The 23,797-nt window shown below is 32.7% G+C and overlaps 1 protein-coding gene across 1 annotated transcript; it reads right to left on the reverse strand.

Annotated features, from left to right (window-relative positions):
* Nucleotides 1–19,334: 19,334 nt before the first annotated feature.
* Nucleotides 19,335–22,753, reverse strand: LOC133204983 (uncharacterized). The gene is made up of 4 exons (XM_061340723.1): nucleotides 22,699–22,753; nucleotides 22,543–22,569; nucleotides 21,733–21,906; nucleotides 19,335–19,534 (listed from the first exon to the last, which is right to left on the reverse strand). Exons 1-4 carry the CDS (start codon nucleotides 22,751–22,753, stop codon nucleotides 19,350–19,352), a joined length of 441 nt encoding a protein of 146 aa, XP_061196707.1. The 3' UTR covers nucleotides 19,335–19,349.
* Between the last annotated feature and the right edge of the window lie 1,044 nt (nucleotides 22,754–23,797).

Genomic DNA, 23,797 nt, shown 5'->3' on the forward strand with positions numbered 1-23,797 from the left:
TTCCAAATCATTTTCAACTATTTGATTTTCAAATGATTTGTTAATAATCTAACACCTGTATCAGTTGAATATCCATAGCACATGTTTAAGTTTCACATACACCAAAGCTGTGATGATCATACCCGGTAATATAGTGATATATATGCTGTATTTCATGTGATATGATGTGTCAAATAATTACAGTTGTCTTTAACCAGGTGGAAGACATTTCAGTAGTCATACACATCTTCAGTATAGTGTACAACTTGCAATTGTTAAGTATCAAAGAAAGACTTTGTTTTCTCTATCATAAACATTTGCATGTACATACATGTACCTTTTTTTAAAAAAAAAAAAAAAAAAAGCATGTGTTTTCCCAAATACATCTATATACATGTATTACATCACTGCAGCCAGAGTTATATAGGTTATCAAAAGAATTCCTTCATATCCATAACTGATTACGTATCATCCAAGTTCATATCCAATGTTTTTTTTTTTTTTACAAATTGTGCAATATTCACTGGTGTCTGAACCCTTAAAACTGAGGCCAACATTTTTTTATATCCTGTTTTACGGGAGCGCCGACCCTAATTTGGGCTAAAATGAAATAAAAATAAAAGTCTCTAATTCAAGTTTTATTTTTATTTCTCCCGCCGATAGTTTATTTATAGTCACTGAAAAAATAAAAGAAATATAAATAAGGTTTTCATATATTTTTAAATAGTCATTTTAAAAAGTGACAGGTCAATGTCATATATTAGAAAAAGTATAAATTTCAGATTAACTTTTAATGAAAGATTGAATGAAATAGACGAAACAGTAATCTTGATCAAATGTCATGCAGAGGGCCACGTGGAAATTAACGTTCTGTCAACCGCTTGTTTTGAAAAGTTTTGAGTACGTATTATCTTTGACAGTTGCTTCAATACATTGGAATACGTCTTGACGATTTTTTTAAACTTAATTATAAGACAATAAAGTTTTTTTTCTTACAATTAACGACAGAACAGAACACTGTAGAACTGGTAGAAAGAGGGGTGACTGAGGAAATTCGAGTCACAACTTTCACTCGTTTTAATGACAAATATTGGAATTCAAAATTACCTACGAAAATATATGCTTGATTGATACAAGACATTATTTCCTTTTTTATCATTTTATGGAATTTTGCATGCTATATAACAAATTAATGTACATCAGCTATTAATAACAGCTGATATAGTGTATAATTATGTCTCTTGTTTAGTAAAACAACATTTTTACCACTAGGGAAAAGTATTGTTGTAAATGATACGCCCTTACAAACATTATTTAAATTTAAGACCTGGTTCCTTTTTTTCATTCAAAAGTTGTGGATTAGAACCAGTTTCAACAACTAAAGTTTTGAATTCTGCAGTGAACAGAATATTGTCATGTGTATTTTACATGTGTATACTATGGGAAAGATGTACATATTTTCTACAATTCTGTTGAAAGTTAGCATGCTCAGAAAGAAAATTATATTAAGGATAAAAAGAGAGCAAATATACTACAGATTGAGGAAGTTTGAATATGTTTTCAATAGAGAGATTGGGGTACTTTTTTCCACCTACATACAATTTTAATTTGAATTGCATTGAAAAAAATATTATACAACTTTTCTTTTTTATCATGTATCACATGCAATTCTGTGAATTAATTTATTTTAGCTGATCCACTGAATGTCTCACTGTATTTTTGCCATAACTTTGCCAGAGCTAGTCCAAAATCCTCAGGTCTTGTAACTTGCTGAATACCGAAAAATAAAAGATTCTAAAAAGTTTATGAGGGGTGTGACTAGGGCTGTGTCAATATATCGATTAATCAATACGTATCGAATATTCAGGAATGTATCGTATCGAAAAATAACTTTTAATACGTATCGGGCAGGCAGTTTTTCTTATAATTCTGTGAAAAAGTTGGGAATTTCAGTCACCAAAGGTTATTTTTAACTGTTTTGAATTAAAAATGATCAATAGTGAAATAAACATTAAGGAGATAGCACATCTTAAATAACTATTTAAGAATACATAAACTATATTTTAACATGTTAGTTTTACAATCATTAAAAGTTTGAATTTGAAGTGTACTTCGTAAAGACAGTGAGACATGAACTTCCAATTTGGTAATAAAACACCCAGTTTTGATCAAATCTATGGATGAAAATTAATGATATACAAGACTTTTTGATTGACTTGTTAAAGAATCCAATATATCGCATATCGCTTTATAAAATATTGTATCGTATCGAAATATTTTGCTCAATACACAGCCCTAGGTGTGACATAAGTCCTATAAGTTTTACTGTAGTGACACTATGATACATGTATTTGACGACTGAGAGAAGACTATAGATTTGTATGTTTGATTTTCATTAATGTTAGAAACTGTAAGCTGTTCATACTTGAAATGCACCCCCTGCCCCAAATATCTAAGAGAAAGTTAAATTTAGAATAGTTCATTGATACATTAATGTGACAATTTTGTGTTTTGTATACACAAGTTTTTCATATAACCCTTTTTTCCTAACAAATTAAGGTCATACAAAAAAAATTCCATCCTTAATTAAAAATAAAAATTTCATTTTATTTTTATTTTTCTGACCGACTGCTTAAATTTTAAGCTTTTATTTTTATTTTTATTTCGACCCCCCGCCTCAAATTTTTGGAAAAAATTCCTGTAAAACAGAAAATAAAAAAATGTTGGCCTGATGTAAGGTTTACTTGAACTCTTTGATTTGTATTTGACATCCAAAACATAATTCTGTACTTGTATCTTATTTTAGATATGTTAGCAGAGCATGTTTTACTAGCGTATATGTAATGTAGAACTTATTTTTCTTTTTCTTCATATTTTCTGCCTCTGCCTTCTTACAACTGTCTCTTATCGTGTGCCAACTTTTGTTTTATATTTGCTTGATATAAAGTGCTTTTATTTATTCATTGAGCAGTTTATCTGTATTTTTTACCCTCCTTTGTTTTATTTTAGCAACCTGGTATATTTGTATATTGTTGTTAGCTAAAGCTATTTTTATCTTGGTTTCTTTTTCTGTACTAAGAACTATAATTATACAAGCAAAAAATAAGGAACAGAAATTGTTTGATGCTAGAATAATTCATATGTACAAGTACATGTATTATATTTGCATGTACGTTATTTATTGGAAATAGATTTTTTTACAAGTTAGAACAGGTTTGATTTAGTGCTTTCTGAATATGGTAAGATATAAATACATTGAGCAATGTACTTGATTTATTAGGAATCGCTTTCTCCTAAAGGGGCTTAATAGAATACACAGCCAAATTTTATACGTACACAGTACATGTATTTGCTTATTAGTTGAATATCAGATTCTGTATTAATAAATTGCATTTTTCAGTTTGCTTAGGTAAACTGTATTAGACTGCCATATTTAAAACTCACTTTTTAACTTGTATTATTTTCCATTATATACATTTCTGTTTTACATTGTACATTTACATGTGTATTCTTTAATTCATATTTGTGTGGTACTGTGGGCTTTACTTCCATCTAAATTTGCAAGAATACCATAGGGCAAAAATAAAGTTCTTTTTGGGGATAAAGGGAAGCAAGTCTATTTTGATGTGAAATCCAATGGCAGTATGTTTTGAAAAGTAATTACTGTAAATAACTTTTTATTTGCGAGAACTTTATTTTCATGTAATTACGCGAGACAGTGTGCTCACGAAAATACCATTCTCGCATATATTAGTATTTCTTAAGAATATATAGAGTAGTAACCACAATTTGTAAAAATTTTGTCTCGCTAATAGAGAGTTAAAGTCTACCTCGCAAAAATGAGCTGAAGGCTCAAGTGAGCTTTTCAGATCAAAATTTGTTCATTGTCTGTCGTTGTTGTTGTAAACATTTTACAATTTCATCTTCTTCTCCACAACCACTGGGCCAATTTCAATCAAACTTAATTGGCACAGAGTATCTTTGGGTAAAGGGGATTTAAGTTTGTTCAAAGGAAAGATAATTAAGAAAAAGTAAAAATTGGGTGGGGTCATTTAAATATCTTCTTCTTGAGAACCACTGGGCCTGTAAAGATGAAACTTTTTTGAAAGCTGCCTGACATTGTATAGATCCAAATTTGTTCCAATCATGATCCTATGGGGTAGGGTGGGGCTACATTGGGCAATCAAAGTTTTACATGGGTGTATGCAGGAAAAATTTTGAAAAATCTTCTCAAGAACAACCAAGCCAGGATCAGTCATATTTATATATAAGCATCCATAGGTAGTGTAGATTTTAGTTTTTTTTTCAAATCATGACCCCAGGAAGTAGGGTGCGGCCACTATGGGCGATCAAACTTGGGTATATATAGGAAAAATCTTTGAAAATCTTCTCAAGAATAGGAAATCCATTATTAATCATATTCATATGGAAGGATCCTCAGCTAGTGTAGATTCAAGATTGTTCAAATCATGACCCCTGGGGGTAGGGTGGGGCTACAATAGGGTTCAAAGGTTTCCAGAGAAATACATAGAAATCTTAAAAAAAAAAAAAAAAAAAAAAAAAAAGTCTGATGATGAAGAACAGCAAAGGCATTAGTAGTCATATTTATATGGAAGCATCCTCAGGTAGTGTATATTGTTCAAATAGTGACCCTTAGGGATAGGGTGGCACCCATCGGGCAAAGTTTTACATAATAATAAATAGAAAAAAATCTTTTCAAACATCTCTCTTAGGAACAGCAAAGTCTTGATAAGTCATATTTGTATTGGAGCATCCTAAAATAGTGTAGGTTCAAGTTTGTTCAAATCTTGAACCCCAAGGGTAGTGTGGGGATACAATGGGTGATCAATTTTTACAAATATATATATATAGAGAGAGAGAGAAAAAAAAGGACTCTGCTTATGAAGTACAAGGGCCACATAGTTACTCAGGTGAGCATTGTGGCCCATGGACCTCATTATTTTGTTCCGAGTTTTCTGTTGTCAAGTGGTGTCAGACTTCCTGCATGTGTTCCTACATGGTTCTTACATATACCTTGTATACTAGTCAAGTTTTTCTTCCATCCACTTATATATACTGGTAGGTGTTTTTAAAGCAGTGTAGAAGTAAAAAATATTTGTTAATGTATTTTTATTTGCATGCAGGATTTGAATACATGTAAATATTTTGAAAAATGTTAAAGTTGTTTTTAAGCACAGTTGAACTTTGGTATCTCTAACACCAATATCTTGAATACCATGGATATGTCGAAGTGATTAGAAAGTCCCAACCACTTACTCTGTAGATATTTTACCCTTGATATCTGGAATCCTCGGATATCTCGAAGTTTTTTCTCGGTCCCATTGAGTTCAAGATAACAAGGTTTGACTGTACTTTACTTTCAAATATTCTTAGTTTCTTGAATTCAAGAGGCCATGAACCTTGTGTGGTATTTTGGACAAAGAATAATTTGTAGTGTTAAGGCCTTATTGATAATAATTTGAATTTGAACTTTTTAAAACTTCAAAACTGAAGCTGCTTCTTTGTCTTTATTAAAATGTCTTTTAACACCTACCCATACTCGTAATGAAATGAGTTTTGTACCTTTATCCTGTTAAATAATCAGTAATTGATATAAATGATAATGTATGTAATTGCACATTCAAATTTTTCAAAATTTGTCTCTGTTGAATTAAAGTGCTTTCATATGTAGGGCATATTATTAATAAATCATTTTTTATAATTGACAAAGCACATTGAAATTATTCAAACCATTTATTTCTTTTTTCTTTCGTGTTGTTAACTTATGTACTGTATCCTGCATGCACAATATACTGTATTGCTGTGTTATATTACTCTATATACCAAGACAATAAAATGCATAGCTATATATTACATGTGTTTCTCATGCATCAATTACGGCATTTGCCAAGTGTTCGGACTTACTGGTAGCTCATCATGGACTTGAATTTCCTTATCTTGACCTACAATTTGTGGATGAGTGAACAAGTTAAGGTTTTTAGAGCAAGTCAGTTCCCAAGTAATATAAGCCCTACCTGGACCAACTTTGCATGGATGATGCAATAGGGATGTTCTGTATACTGAATCTGACCTACTTTTTCTAGATGAGTGACCAGGGTAATGTTTTTGGAGTACTTCTGTAACTGTTTGATTTAACTTGCATGGATGATGCATCTAGGGCTGGACACTGTGAGACTTGCTTTGGATGCTGGATCTGGCCTACATTTTTTGGATGAGTGAACAGGTTTAATGTTTCTGAAGCTAGCCCATTCTCAAGTAACTACATGTATGAGTCTTACTTAAACCAAACTTGCATGGGTATTGATCTCGGGATGCACACTAACTAGAAAAAAAAATTGGTATGAGATATGCCCTATTTATAGGTAACATTCGTCGAAGTGAGCTTCGTTATCTTTGATTACCTATGTTTTCGTTCGTAAGATTTTTCGAATCTCATAAAATTGTGTAACCCGGGGTCTCGGGGTGGTACGTTAGGAACTAGCTGCAGAACTGTAGCTCTGTGCTCTTTTCTATGACACATTCACAAAGTATTACAACTGAAAAATCCAAAATATAACTTAAAACTAGCCTTTTATAAAAATTCACACTCTCTGATACTAAAAGAGAACCTGTGCTCCCAAGTTAAATTTTCATCATTTATTTGAACTATTGTTTAGTTGAATTTTGACCCTCACATGAGGTGTAAAGGTCGTAGAACAATATACAGTAGCTAGGTTACATCATCTGATCATAAGAATTATATCTGAGCATGAGAATAAGATCCAAAGCTTTAAAATTTCAATAATACTGACTGACACTTTCAACAAAGACTGCAGCACAGGAACTACATAACTTAATAGGAAAATTCCTTCCAAATTATCACATGATCAAAATCTCTACAATTGATCATAACTGACCAAACGAATACGAGGAAAGGGTATTTCTTCTAAATACATGTACAGCTACAGTTTATAAAAGTTAAAAATATCCACATGAGTGACATGGCTATTTGGAAAGTAACTTACGGTACTATAAATATAGTCATATTCAATAAGCTCACATGTGTTAAAATAATTTTATAAATAATGAAAAAAAAATTAATTCATCATAATAAATTGATAAAAATAATTACAAATTTTAATACTATGGAATTCCATGCTTACTGCCAAATGCTCACAGCCAACTGCCAGATAATATTGCTTGTTTTATTGAAATATCTTTAATTTTACGCATGCTTGAATAAACCCATTGATAGCAAGAATATTACAATAATAACAAAATTGTTGGATTCAAGAATTTTTAAACGGTGAAGGCGAGGGAGATATGAATAAGAGGAAGGAGTATTTCTATTATTTATCTTGAATACAAAACATCTAAATCCCATATTTCCTTGCAGGCAAAAAATTCAATAGCTTTTTTTGACGAGGGAGAAATTAAGGCTTACATAACATCAGAAAAAATGGGAAGGGGGGAGGGGGGGGCTTTGGGTAACATTTGTTGGTACATGTATATGCATTTATAGTGTTTATAAATGACGTAAATAGTTTTAATTAGTTACCCCCCTAGACCTTGCAGAGTCCAGACACGGCCTGTGAGATCCGGTAACTCAGATCTTTGGTGAGTTATTGACTCATCTATTGGTTATTTATTCTTAAGTCATTGTATTTATTTATATCTAAATATTAACACAACATTGGTGTCAGAAGTGGTTGTAAATTTCAATCGAATACCCCGCACAAAAGATCGTGAATTTTGGCGCCAATTTTTAAATTCTTTGTTCGCCTAAATAAGATCAGGGTACATTGAATAAATAGTGTTAGTATTTTTTTAAAGATCCTTTGTCATTATTTTTCAATTTTCAATTTTTACTTATTTTTTCTTAGCCTACAAGAACATGTTTTTTTTTCTGCATCTCATACAATTGCATGACTATTTCGTCGGAGTGTCTGATGATTTAGTCAAACACATCATTTAAGACCATTGATAGTGAATAAGTAGGCTAATATAGTGGGTAAATAAGATCAAGATCATGACTACCCCTATAGATATGAATACAGCCTCTGTTGAAGATCTTGTGAGGATAAACAATATAGGTAAAGTAAGAGCACAGGCAATTGTATAGGCAAGATTAAATAAGGGAACCCTTACATTAGAAGACCTGAAGGTAATCCCTAGTGTCCCAAGTAACAGGTCCAGTACAATCTCTCTAGCTATATAGCTTTATTAAGCTATTCAAAATAGCTTGATTTAGCTATTTATATGCAGTTTTTCACAAAATTTTTTCTTGTATAAAATAGACAAAAAGTCGCATGTATTTGACTATTCATATATGTACTATGGGCTATCAAAACAACAACCAAAATCAAAGATAGTTTTATCTTTGCAGCATTTGAATACTTTTAAGCAAAAGATAAATTTCTATTGTTTGAGTAACTGTCCACTACCTTGTGTGCGTTGAGGCATGGATAAGTATGATTGCTTCTCATTGTACTGAATTATTACCAATCAATTATCTTGTTGACCATAATTGGCCTCCTATATATTTCATTGAAGAAGTAACTGTATCAATTGTGTTATATAGCCCCAAAACTCTTATGCCCGTATTCATACCTATGGCTCAGGTAAGCTAGGTTTATCAAGTAAGCCAGAGTCAAGTAAACTGGGTTTAAATCCCACTTGAGCTGAGCTCACGTAAACCTCACTTGTGTTTCACACTGAAAATAAAACTGGTTTTACCTAAACTGCAGACAATCTCGTGTTTTGACAGCATTTGGTGTAATATTAACCAGAGAAAGAAACGAAGACACAGGAAAATGAAAAGACAACATATATCTTCATAGAAAATCTTTCATTCCTTCATGGAAAATGTTTTACTAGGAGCGTCCTCCTATTTTGAGGAAAGACAATGTTCTCACCATTACTATCAATAAATTAATTCATTCAATATAACAAAGACCTCCACTTACTCTATAATTAAATTTTCTAAGCGAGCAAAAGACACAATTCAAGGGCAGATTCAGGAATTTTTCTCCCTTAGGGGCACGGGCATACCCACTCAAAAAAAAAAAACATCTTCCAAATACAATTCATTATTTTTTTAAAGGAATAAAAAACACCAATACTTATTTGGTCACTTTTACTTTAAGGTGTACACGTATGCATGGGTTCAAATCTCTCCCTCCCCCCCCCCCCCAAACACACACACAACTTGCCTTTGCAATTACACACAATAGAGAGCGAAGTTGCAAATCGGAGACAATGTAAAATCACCTTTAAATTTCCACCTGGGAATGGCATTGAACATTGATGGAACACACTTCAGCATGTCCATAATAAGTAGAACAGCATTTTTAGAGAATTTGTGCAAGATCATCATATAAAAAGATTTAATCTGTCACAGATAATTTTCGGTTGTCTTCTATCTTTTTCCAATGAGATCCAGACTCTTCATCTAATCTTTGCAGTCCTCCAGTGTTAGAAGAACAATAAATCAACATTTAAACCTACCCTAGACCAGGTTTAGGCTCAGCTTAATTTGTGAGCTTAGCTCACTTCTGAGAAACAGGTATGAAACGGATTTAAAAAATGTAAGCTGTTCTTAGTGGTAAACCTGGTTTAAACACAGGTGTGAATACGGGCATTAGAACTTTAAGTACAAAGTCTCTCAAGGAGACACAATTTAATGAGTGATTTTTACATGCATCAATTTCAGAAGAGTTCAAGGTTGAATATCATCACTGCACCAAGGTGCGACTTTTTGTACCTGCTGAGAAAATTACACATTTAAGAAAAAAGTGTGATAAAATAGCTAAATCAAGCTATTCTGAATAGCTTAATAAAGCTATATAGCTAAATAATGCTATATAGCTAAATCAAGAGATTGTACTGGACCTGAGTAATATCTGGGACCCTCTTGTCGATCAGGGTAAGATAATTGTCCCTTCAACGTTAAGAAGTACTTTGTCCACACAGATCACTGGACCGGAAGTAGAAAAATCACAAGACAGATCACAAATTCAAACAGAATCAATAGAGCATGTACAGACACTGCAATCACAAGAAAACTTATACCAACAAAGAGAACATTTACAAAGAGAGTTAAGAGAGAGAGAACATAAGATAAGAGATAGAGAAAATGTGATTATGGAGAGAGAGGATGAAATAAGAGAAAAAGATCAATTATTACAAGAGAAAACTAGTTGTCTCGAAAAAAGTGAAGAAGAAGTTTCAATGCTAAAAAGAAGTTGGTCGTAAATAGGGAGAAGTACGATGGTATGTTTGAAGATCTGCAAAAGAAAGTTAATTTGAGAGAACAAGAACTTAATGAGCAGTATGAAAGATTTGAGGAACAGAAACAAAAGATAAGAGCATTAGAAGAGCAAGAGCGTGCTGAAAGGGAAGAATATTTAAGATCAAGAATGAGAGAAATGGATGAAAGAGAGAAAGAGATTTTGAAAAGAGAAAAAGAGGTACAACAAATGAAAGCAGAATTAGAACATCAACGTTTTGCATCAAGAATAGAAAAATTTGCCCCTTTTAGCATCTATAGTCATAAGAACAATTTAATGTTGAAAAACCAGAAGAGAAGAAAAACAGTTTCCAGTCCAGCACCCCCAAAACTTGCTACGTATGATGGTAAATCAGAATGGAGACCATACTTCACTCAATTCAATCACATTGCTAAAAAGTATAAATGGAATGGCTCAGACAAATTAGATATGCTGATTGAGTGTTTGAGAGACAAAGCATTAAAGTTTTATAGTTCAAGACCCGAAAATGTACAACAAAATTATAAATTGCTCTGTCAGAAATTGAAGGAATGCTTTGATAGAAAGGACCAACCACACATTATTCGGAGACAGTTGCAGGAGATAAAACAAAATCCAGAGGAAACGATTGAAGAATTTGCTGAAGGTATTGAAGAACTTGCTGCTGAAGGATACCCTGAGACCCCTGAATTCTTAAAAAAAAAAAAATCACGGTTGATGCTTTCCTTAGAGGATGCACTGAGAAACGGGCTGCTCTGGTCACTTTGGATAAAGACGCACAAACTCTAGACCAGGCAATAAATTACATGAAAAGCACCATCACTAACCAAAAATTGATAATGGGCCCAAAGGAAGACATCAAAATTGTTACATTTGAGAACACAAAGCCTGATGAAAGACCCTCCAAAGACATCAATATCCGAATGGCAAGGAGATCATCACCATCAAAGCCAATTCTTCATCCTTCATTAGAATCAAGAATTTCAACTTTAGAAGAAGAGAGCAGGGAAACAACTAGACTGCTTAAGGAAATTTTGAAAGTTTTACCAATGCCAGATGAGGAAAGACAATCAAGACCAAGATACCAGTCACCAGAAAGAGCACCTACACCAACATCTAGGTATATATCACGAGAAAGATCATTTAACACATCAGAACCTAGATATGCTTCACCAGAAAGATCCCCATCAAATAGTCCAGTAAGATCAGAGAGTGAGAATGAGTGCTATATGTGTGGTGAAATAGGACACTTTGCCAGAAATTGTTGGAGGTCGAATTCAAATTCACCCTCATTACCAACACATATTGGTCAACAATGCGGTTTAAACTATCAAGAGCTGAGGAAGAAGGTCATTCCTCAGCTCGATCAAACACACCAAGACCTCAACCACACACTAGATTCAAAATACATAAACATGATATAAAAGAGACACAAAAATGATTGATGATATATATACATTTATATACATGTACATTTCTTTCAAAAATTTTAAGGAAATAGAAATTTAGTTTTATGTAATGGTAGAAGATTATCTAGAGATCAGTAGATAGTGGCGTCGGATACTCTGATACCATTGTCTTGCCATGATTTCTCACATAATTTTAGGAACAAGCCAGAAAACTTAGATATTTGGTTGAATCAGGTTTGCCAACATGATTTTATTTTATTGTAATATACAGATTTTAGGACATTACAGTTTGGAATACAGATCCATTCTGAATATTTTATCTATAGCAGTACATATTCAAAAAAAAAAAAAATATTGTAAATATGTTTGGTTTTACATATTGCACTTACTGACTAGGTTTTGACTGAGTATTGTCATATATTTTGTCTTTTATTCTGTTCAAATTGGAAGGAGAAAGAAATTTCATTTAAGGTTATGAATCTAACTTGGATCAATGAACAAGTCCTCTGTCCTTTGTCAATTTTTATCTGCAATTATAGGCAGCAGTTTTTAAACTGTAATATAAAATTTTCAGAATTTTTAATTACATTTATCCAGGCTTCCTTTAATTCCTGGAGAACTTTAAAATAAGAAAAATGAGGAAGAAAAGGTCTAATATAAACAAATTGATTTACGATATTTTATTAAAAGGTTTTAAAATTAATCAAATTATCATTTAAAGTTTGATGACATTTTTTATAATTATTTGTTGCACATCAATGATGCTGATAAACAGTCGGATCGTCTGATTGTTGTCAATTTTCGTTGTGTGTAATAAATAAGTAAGTGTTTTTATTTCAACATTGCAATTTTTAAAACAATGTAAGCTGTTTTTATATTTTAAAAGACAAATATTTTTATGATCATATGTATATAAACTTCCAGATATGAAGGGGAGGAATGTAGTGATGTTCGATGTATTTACGATCGGGATCGAGATCCTGATAGTGTTTATAAATAACGTAAATAGTTTTAATTAGTTACCCCCTAGACCTTGCAGAGTTCAGACGTATTATACGGCCTGTGAGATCCGGTAACTCAGATCTTTGGTGAGTTTATTTATTTATTTATATCTAAATATTAACACAACAAATGTTACAGGCGTCATTATTGAGGGGGCACTACTGTATTTTACGATGGCCGACAGCGGCCGCCACTTTTGATTCTGAATATTGTCATTTTGTACATCTTTTTTGTCAATTTTCGTTGACAAATTACAACTAAACTGGTAATGTTATATGTCCATATACAGTTTTTACACTGACAATTTACACTGGAGAAAATCATTAAAATTCTTTCTTGTGATATGAAATGAAGATACATAAAACAGGTTACTTGAAGGTGATATGCTTAAGGTTCTAGCAGAACAGAAGGTCGGAGTGATTACAGATTAGTATTGTCTTCTAGATATACTTTCTCGACAGATTGTAGTAATTAATTCATAAAATTCCATGTTGGTGTACCTGCTGGTCACATCATAGGTAACCAGGATGAAATTTTCCAGGTCTATCAGAAATTTGATTTTGTTCATAATCGGACGTGTCTTTGATGTATGAATTTTGTTTTTTAAACAATGCGCATGAGGAAATGATCACATTAGTTAGGGCCCTGTCACACCAAGCTGCGTCCACACGGAGTCATTACGGCGTTGTAAAAATGTTAAAATCGCAGTGGAATCGCAGATAATCGCACAAATTTCTGTAAAAGTTTTACAATGTGAAGATGTCACGGCGTACCTACGGCGACCCACGCATTTCTACGACGTTCTCGCGGCGTGCTACTGCGTTCCCAACGGAGATCTCTTCGGGATTGACTGCGCTTCCGCGGAGCTTTTACGGCGTGTTAGGAGTTGTCACCTCGCGTTCACGGCGTTCTCACTGCGCTTGCTGCATTCACAATACGTCCACGATGCATTCTTCACTATGGATATATATTCATCAGGAGTGTAACACATTTTTTTTTAAAGATTCGAGTCACATAAGGAAAAGACTTCAAAAATGATATATTAGAATAATTTAGTACTAAATTACTGTTAGTTTATAATTAAAACCCTTCTTTTTTCAATTATCAGATGTGTTTTTTCTTTGATTTTATTATGAATGTAAAAAATAAACACACTGAAAAGTTGTTCTAAAATTTAAGTAATTCCATCGCAACTCCACTGAAACAACAGAACAGGTTCTGGTGTAATTTTTACTTCCCAATTCTACTCCCATGCTCATGACCAGGAGTGCAACAAATACGTTAGAATTATTGCTGATCAAATATGAGGCCATTGCTCTTGTTTTGTGAGCTGGCTGACAACGCTCTAACAACGCCGTGAAAGCGCATTGTGATCGTCAACGTACGCGGTAGAAACGCAAAGGGAGCGCAATGGTCGCAGTGACAACTCCTTGTCGTCGCTGTGTAATCGCAGTCAAAAAAATCACAAGACAATTAATCTCATTAGAAGCGCCGTAAAAGCGTGATAGAAACGCCGTGACATCTCCAAGGACTCCGCAAGGTCTCCGTGGAAGCGCAGTCTACTATCACTGCGTTCATGCTGCGATCATGTGCGTCTTCACGGCGTGCGTACGGAGCTCCCACTGCGTTGTTGGAGATCTCACCGCGCTGCTACGGCGATCATACTACGTTTCTACTGCGTTCTTATCAGACGGCGATCACACGGCGCGTACTTTGTGCATGCCCAAAGTGCGCGCCGTCCCCTGGCGTTCTAGGAGACCCTACGCGACCCTACGGCGTTCAGTGGAGATCTCGCCGCGTTGTCACGGCGCTGTAGGAGACTCTACTGCGCTCACCTCGGCGTTTTGCATTTTTTATGGACGCCGTGCGATCGCCGTGAGGACGCAGTCCCGGTGTGACAGGGGTTTTACATGTCCCTAAATTTTCATTCCCGTGCCACATTGAAAAATAATTGGCCGACCAGGTGCAAGTCTTGAGAGGTTGCGTTGGCCTTTAAAAGTGTTTCAAGCATTTAGTTATTAATTTTATGTATTTAGAGAGCAAATACAGACTCCCACATTTAAGGTTGTCATTTTATTCTTGCTTAATTAAAAACGGGTATATTTCCGTATCTAAAGTTTTGTTTTTGATACATTCCATAAACTTTTGATTGGATGCTCACATGTAAAGCTACTAAATCCTATTTTTCTACCTCTACATAATAGGTAGAATCGAGTTGTCTCATACAATCTGATGATCGAGATATATCCATTATATTCATGTATATCCATTACAACAAACGTATTACTTTTATTCGCCTTTTTAATTACAATCCCAAGAATATCGTTTAAATGATACAACAAGGTGACAAAATGACGATTTACGTCTAATCTAGGATTACGATTTACGTCTAATCTAGGGTTACGATATCTCAGACTAATTGAGGGTGAAAATCATTAAAATGCTCCTTATCTCTTTCAAGCCTCCTGTTTTATGTATCTTAATTTCATATCACACGAAAGAATTTTAATGTTTTTCGCTGGTGTAAATTGTCAGTGTAAAAAGTGTACATGTACATATAGCATTACCAGTTTAGTTGTAATATGTCAACGAAAATTGACAAAAACGCTGTACAAAATGACAATATTCTTAATCAGAAAGTGGCGGCCGCTATCGGCCATCGTAGTATTTCATATGTAGGCAATTTACTCCTTCTTCCGATTCACTCCTTCCTCGCTTTCACATGCAGTTTAAAAATTCCTAAATGCTCCAATTTTTATTATTGTAAGAACTATGCACGCTAACTCACAGGATGAACCTACACCTTTCAGTCAATGAAATGGTGACTGAAAAGTCTGGAAAGGTCAATGAATGGCAGAATTTTGCCATTCAGTTACCTTTCAGTTAACTGAATGACAGAGCTTTATCCTGCCATTTATACTGAATTAAATGGATGTAAAATAAAGGCGGGAATAGATAGTACGTATAGGGTGAATTAACCATGCATCGGACACATACCTTGCTTCGGACAACTTTAAGCAATAAACTTTCATTGAACCTGAGTCTCCCCGTGGTTTTACTTGTTTCTGTCTTAAAGGTGAAGATTTAAACTTTTTAATGATGCCGATTTTTATTTCCATGTTGTGATAAAACAGAGACTCTGGATAAAAATACCACAAGAATGGCCTTGAAATTACGTCATATTTTGCATCATCAAAGGGGAGTAACCAGAATTTTACGATTTTGCAATTTTTAGAGTTGTCGCTCTTATAATTAGACTTCAACGGAACGGGTCGGACCTAGGTAAAATTTGTCAATGATTGATAATTTTACAGAATTTTTTCGAAAATTTTACTTCAATGTTTGTATAATTGTTTTTAGATTTGTTTTTAACTAGTATGTTTACGTCTCCGTACATCGGACACAAATTAACCCATGCATCGGACACTTTCCGATGCATGGGTAATCACTTCCATTTTAATATAAAACCCAAGTGACAGCTGTTTTTTTACGGAAATAGAAGATAAAAACTCTAAATCTTAAGTGAAAATACAAGATATCGATATATGACGACTAGAAATGGACTCAATTTATTTCTTTAAACTAGATAATGATAACCCACGAAACAAAGGCACGAGTTGCCATATTACTAGCATTGTAAAGCCTTTCTAAGGCAATGTGATGCACCTAAAATCTCTTCACATTTATGGATCGAAATAGTCATTCAAATTTAACTAGAAGTTTAATTTTTTAATAAAAGATAAAAATGTTTCAATATCACTAATTTTAAAGCACCGAGATCAAGGTGTAATATTTTTCTGGTTTCAATACCGTCTGTCCGATGCATGGTGAATTTGTCCGATCCAGGGTGAATTCGGACTTATTTCGAAAAAATCGGGTTTTAATGATATTTTCTCAATAAAGAGCATACGATTGTGTCAAAAATTTATATTTTAACCACAAACTACATGTTAAGTTACATTTTGATAATATTCGGTCGGTAGCGATATCGCTAGAACTTGTTGAAGTGCGAGGGTGTCCGATGCATGGTGAATTCACCCTATATATGTACTCTTGATTCCCACCTACATTTTACATCCATTAAATTGAATATAAATGGCAATTTGGTCATTAAAATTTGTTTGACTGCAAAGAAAAGTTCATTAGTAATGGATTAATAATTTTAAAAACCAGTGTCATAAAGTTAATTGCTTTTTTTACAACTACTTTCATAAGGGGGTAGAAACTTTTATCAATTGAAAACAGGATTTTTAAAACATCCCAGGATTTTCAAACACTCATGGAAATGGAAAATGACTCTTAAATTTCTCCGTATGTTTAACTTATGTAAAATTCAACATTGATAAAGTACATTTTTTAACTTGTTATCTCATTTGAAATTGGTAATAAAATGCCTGTTTTCCTGTTTTTAGACTGTAAACATACCCCCCCCCCCGTGAAACAACAAAACCTTTGGTATGAATTTGTGAAATAACAATTCATTGTACCTGTAAAATGGAATTGGTGTTTCAAGGGGGCGGAGATGTTTTGATAATAAATTTCCATTTTCCGTTGATTTCTTTGGTGAAAAATTTTACCAAATTAAAAACTTATCTCTCTTTGTTTTCCAAAACAATTTTAAGTTTTATGAAAAATTCACATACTAAGTAAATGAAAAATCATTCAAATACGTCAACTTTTGAAAATTGACTTGGAGGTTGTTGGCAGAACAATACTATCGTCGTCGTTCTTTTCTTGCTATCATAGGATTTGTAGGATTCATTCAAGCATGCGTATTAAAGATATTAAGATAACAAAATAGCCGGACAATATCATCTGTAAGCAGTGGCAGTAAGCGGTGAGCAGGTGGCAGTGAGCAGTTGGCAGTAAGCAGTGAGCAGTTGGCTGTCGTATATGGAATTCCATATAATACAAATCTTACCCAATCATACTGTTTTTATTTATACTTGTATTATCTGTTGTTTTGACTCAAAACATTTTAATTAAACAATTTACAAATAATGGATTCCCATGATTACGAAGACTATCATATATAACAATGCCATAAACTTCTTCCTCTTATTTAAGCTTCTCTGATAAATGCAAAAATGTCTGTGCTATTAAGGAAGAGAACTAAAAATAAAATGAAGGAACTATAACAAAGATTGGTTTAAACACTACTGAAATTGTTTAAAATAATAGAAATATTGAGGGAAAACAGTACATGCTTTTATTTACAATCTTATAAAATTTATATCAGCGCGTGGACAAAAAAGTATTATACTTCAAAAATATTGAAATAATTGCATTTTAATACAAATCTTAGTGTGTGTGCGGCCTTTTCACATCATGAATATGTATCCAGAAACGATGAAATGGCCTTGAAAAAAAGGCCAACATTAGGTAATGGACACTAAGCATATGTATTAAAATTTTAATTCTATTTTAATTCTGTTTGTAATGTCATTGTCCTTTCATGATTTGTAACTGTTATATATTCAGTGTTCAACACAAATTCGTATATTGTCTAAAGTTTTTATATAGCAAGCACTTTAAAGTTTGTATCGCACTTCATGTTTAAAGATCACGGTTCGTAATTTTACATTCCTATATATTCATATATATAACTTTGATCACCCATTGTGACCCCACCCTATTCCGGGGGTCATGATTTGAACAAACTTGATTTTACACTATGTAATGAAGCTTTTGCTTAAGTTTCATCCTATCTAGCCAAGTGGTTCTTGAGTAGAAGATTTTCAGATGATGCCATTAAATTTTCACTAATTTTTAATTATCTCCCCTTGAAAGAGGGTGTGGTTCTTCATTTGATAAAAATAATTTAATTCCTTTTCCCCAAGAATGCTTTGTGGCAAGTTTGTTGAAATTGGCCCCGTGGTTCTCGAGAAGAAATCGAAAATGTGATTAGTTTACAGACAAACTGACGACAGGAAAATGTGATCAGAAAAGCTCACTTAAGCGTTCAGCCCAGGTGAGCAAAAATAAAAGATAAAAGATCCCCTTTTATGTTCGATCCAAACTAAATTATATAAAGAAAGAGTAATTCAAAACATTAGTTAAGAATTTTTCACCCTAAATAAACGAACTGTTTAACATGTTATCAAAAGCCTTTACATTGAAATTCACTGAATAAGAGCATAGACCTAAAGTTTTAGGTCTATGATAAGAGTGTGTACTCACAGTACCACGTATTGTGTTTGATTTTGTCCACTCATTCGAGTACAGATACACATAAAGAAAGTGGTCGGAGCAAAATAAAATGTCATTGGTTTGAAAATACTAGTAAGCAACCATTACTAACCATTACTATTGAATTTAGAGTAAACAATTGTTTTAAAAATATTTATTTAAATACCTGAGGCATAACAAGAAGTGATGAACAAATAAAGTATATGGTTAAATGGCAAAATTTGGGAAAATAATATAAAGTTATAATGAAAACCTTGCTTTTAAATGTCAGACATATAGTATTTTTCATGGTACACGTATAATGTCACTAAATGCTCTCCATTTAGTCAGTCAGGAGGACGCATTATATATCACACTGATATGATTTTTAACAGAATCATACTCTCAATGTCTTTTTTTTAATTCCATACCGATTTAGTAGAACGTAAAACTAGACTGCGATAAAATTCTCGCGTGTACTGATTTATTTTCTTGATGTGGAAAGAGATTGTTGACCTTGTTTTTAGGAGTGATGCAGATATTCCCTGTAGAGGGCGTAATCCAAAATTTGATTCTCTTCTTCACGTGACCGTTCCTTTTTAAGAAAAATAAAGAAAAATGCACCAAGGGTCAGCAATAGGACAGCGTTGTTACTGGTTAACATGGCTAAGGAACTTCCGGATCCGTTACCAGAAGGAGAGGTTGGGGCTGAAAAGGATGCACTGATTATACGTAAAGTCATGCAAAACTGCTTTAAAATTGAAAGTAAAAATATTTCTCCCTAACAAGTCCTTTAGCTGTATCCTTAATTACCATGATTACCTCCGACATATCTGTATAAAACACCTACACTTGCTTAATTATTATAAGTCATTCTACGAAGAAATACCAATTCAGGCAATTTGAGGGTATTTAACATGAAAAAAATTAAAAGCTTCAAATAGCCAGTTGGACAATACAATTCTCTAAAGGACATGGCAAAATAAAAAAAAATATCCAAAAATCTTGTATAGTTAGCATTTTACAACAATTTAAATATACCCGCGGTGAAACACGATTTTTGAAGTCCATCACGAATCTGATATATATTGGATTCAAATTTTGGGGGAAATCGTTGCAGAAGTTAATTTTCAGCCATGAAAGTAATGATTCTCGGCAATGGACATAACTCTTGTTTTAAGATGTCAATCAAAGTATAAAATTTCGGAACTGTTTTCACTTTAATGAAAAAAAAACATGGATTATCTTTCTATGGTAGTTAAATTCTTAAGGACCCTCTATACCCTAGAGGAAAAGAATTTTGGACATCGGAAATTATATTATAAAAAAGTGTAAATATTGAGCTTATCTATCAAATTTTTAACATAGGGTACCTTGCATTTACCCACAGGAAAATTGTTCAAAGATGAACAGAAATCACTGTTACTTATATGGGCAAAATGTCTGCAAATGAAGTGTTTAATATATTCGTCTTGGCCTATTAAAGTGTTATGAATGCTTGATTTGATTACAAATTGAGTAATAAACTGTACATTTCACTTTAATTTATTCTTGATCAAAGGGCAGCTTACTCTATTGGCATAAAAATTCCAAATAAGAACTCTTTAGTGTGCAGTGTATAATATACAGAGGATAGAGGGCTCTTAAGGTAGACCAATCCTCAGGTTCTGAAAATCAGCTTTTTAAAAGTAATTGAAAATGCTCTGATTTCACAGTGTAACGTGAATTTACCCATGGTATTTCTTCAAAGTTCTTCATTATAGTTTATCATATTATATAGGGAAAATTATCAAATCTCAATTATATTTTCAGGAAATGAGAATAAAAACAACAGCTATGCATTTGCTAATTGAAAATTGCTCAACAAATATATTTTAGGATTAAAAAATATAGATATCCAGGCATTTGGAGAATATTGCATCTTTTTTATGCTTTTACAGTATTTTTTATGTAATACATAGTGTAAAAAGCTTAGTGCTATCCTTGCTGGACATAACATATCACTTCTAATTCATATCATGCTAATAAGCATTTGTATCTAATACTAGATTAAAGAAAATTCGATTTCTCTAAAAATGAATTAATTTTTTCTTTTATGGGGTACAAATGTCAACTTTTTACAGGAGCGTTTCTAAGACTTTAAAGAACCTTGAATCATATTGAGATGCATAAAATGAAAATTGTTGCACGAAAAGACCTCAATTTCAAGCTTCATTTTGAGACTTTTTAAATAAAATGATAAATTTAAGAGTTATCTTTCCTGGCTGAGGATCGGATATCCTTAAGTGAGACAACCATTTTTTTTAACTAGAATCGATCACATTAGGTTCCATGGTCCCTTTTAGGTATGTTCCAGTTCACCGTCAGACCTGCATGGTTTGTGTGCAGTTTGAAACAAAAAAAAAAGTTACGGAAGTTAATTTATTTCTGCGACATGATATAATTTCGCATGATAGAGAATCCATGCTTGTTTGTTCTCTTTATATATATATATATATATATATATATATATATATATATATATATATATATATATATATATATATATATATATATATATATATATATATATATATATAAAACTTTTATTTAATATGTCATGCAATTAATTCTGTACGCTTATATGTTTTTTTTCTCTACATTACATTATTTTCATTTTTTTTACTCAGACAGCATATTTATGATTAATATACCTATAAGAGACCACGTATGCATGTCGAGTTTTAGAGTTGAAATCTTTCAAATTAATGTTATTTTGATGTTACAGCGAAACATAATGTATATTTGTTAAGATGAAAAAAATTATCTGGTCAGATTTTTGCAGAATGACTGATTATGAATAATTATACGTTGACATTGAAGAACTAATCATTTTTTAAGTTTAGTTTATATCTAAGAGGCCACACCTGTCTGACAGTTTGCTCCTGTGAATCCATTAATACATATACAGGAGTTGGGTCCAAGGTTACAGAATCCTCCGCTTGCAGCAGAGTTACAGTCTGTATCCGCCATACAATTCCCTCCTCCTACAAACAGGAAGTTAATACGCGGTAAAGAAATAAAACATGAGGTTTTTGATATGAATCAGCTATCAAAAAATTATTGAGGATAACTAACGCATTATTCGCAAAGCCATATTAATGATAAATTAAGTTACTTCATAAACAAGGCTAATTAAATAATCAAACAAATATTAGAGATATCCAAAAGATAAATATTTTTAGTAATTTGACTCGAGTCAAGGGGGAATGAAAACAACTCACTTGAATTAAAATGTGGGATTTATTCATATTCATAAAAAAAAATGGACAAATTTTCTCACATGGGATTATAATTAAGAAACAATAATTATAAATATTAGCAGAGACATATAAAAAGTATAACAGAGTAGTTAATTGAAACCACATCAGCAAATCCAATTTATGAATAAAAATATATAATTCCACTCATTTAGTTCATCCATAAATTCATCATTAGATATAGAATATGATGAAAAAAATCTTTCAAACTTTGCGGAGATAAGGTAAGTAAATAAGAATATGTGTGGTTCCAGTTACTTTCAAAACATAAGGTTGATAGGAAGGGATTTTTTTATATGTAAAAATGAAAGTTATTTGGTATGAGGTTTAAATATTAAACTTTGACATGATATCTCTTTCGTTATATAGGTATAAAGTGAACATTTAGTTGCTTTTCTATAGAAATTCCATAATTACCTTGCGCGTGAACATCTGAAGACGATCCTGAAGAAAAAGAGAAGAGTTTAAGAATTAATGTACTTTTCGAATAAAATTCTGATCGATTACCTTTACAGGTTAAACAGATGCTAACAAATGTGACCAGTAATTTTTTTCTGAAATTATTTTAGTTACCTAATAGCATCAACAGAACCAAGATGAAGCGTGTCAGAATTCTCTGTGCTTTCATTTCTGAAATTAAAAAAGAGATGTTTTTGTGAAACATTGATGCTCCCGTATGGCAGCTCATTGCAAAGGTTAAAGTTTCTCAAATGCAAGTCAAACTCTAAGGTCAAGAGATCGAAAATATTGTTACCCAAAAAAAGGACTTGTGTCAATGGATATACCTCCTAAATATGAAAACCCAAGCACCAATCATTCAAAAGTTATGGTCAAGGTTAATGTTTTCTAAAAGTGGGCCAGACTCAAAGGTGAAGGTAAAAATTAGTGGTTCGCAGGGGAAGACCTTGTCATAAGAAATACACATGCAAGATATAAAAACTCAAGCACTAACTGTTCAAAAGTTATGTCGAAGGTTAAAGTTTTTCAAAAGTAGGTCAAACTCCAAGTTCAAGGTCAAAAAGTCAAAGTTGTTGGTATCCAAAGGAAGGTCTTGTCATAAGAAATATACCCGTGAAATTTGAAAGCCCTAGTACTAACTGTTCAAAAGTTAAGTTTTTAAAAAAAATGAGTCAAACTCTAAGGTCAAGGTCAAAAGGTAAAAAAATATTTATACTCATGGAAAGGTTTTATCACGATAAATACAAATGTGAAATATGAAAGCTCTAGCATCAACTGTTCAAAAGTTATGGCTAAGGTTAAAAGTTGGGTAAATTGTTGCAAAAGTGGGACAAAGGACGGAAGGGCAAAAACTATATACCCCCGAATCTTCTATTACGGAAGCATAAAAACATATGAATGATGCAAGGTATAAAATACGTAGTTCATATTCTTTACATCACGTAGTAACTTTGAATAAATCAATTTACAATGTAACGAAAATCTTGTCATAAAATAACTGTTATGGTTACTTATATTTTCTGACATATACTTAGTATGATTAGTCTATCAATTAATGTTAAGACAGAAAAAAAGGAATTTGTCTTTCGGTATTTTTTGAACCTGTCTGCCTCCACTTAAGGATGACGTTTACTCAGATGACAAAATATTCCACTGATAAGAACGAAAAACCACCTATTGCACATTGTACACCTAGGATTCTTGTGTTAAATTT

This window comes from Saccostrea echinata, unplaced genomic scaffold (assembly GCF_033153115.1).
Source record: "Saccostrea echinata isolate AGI-Se365-2 ecotype Australia unplaced genomic scaffold, CSIRO_AGI_Sech_v1 ptg000054l, whole genome shotgun sequence".
NCBI classification, from domain to species: domain Eukaryota; kingdom Metazoa; phylum Mollusca; class Bivalvia; order Ostreida; family Ostreidae; genus Saccostrea; species Saccostrea echinata.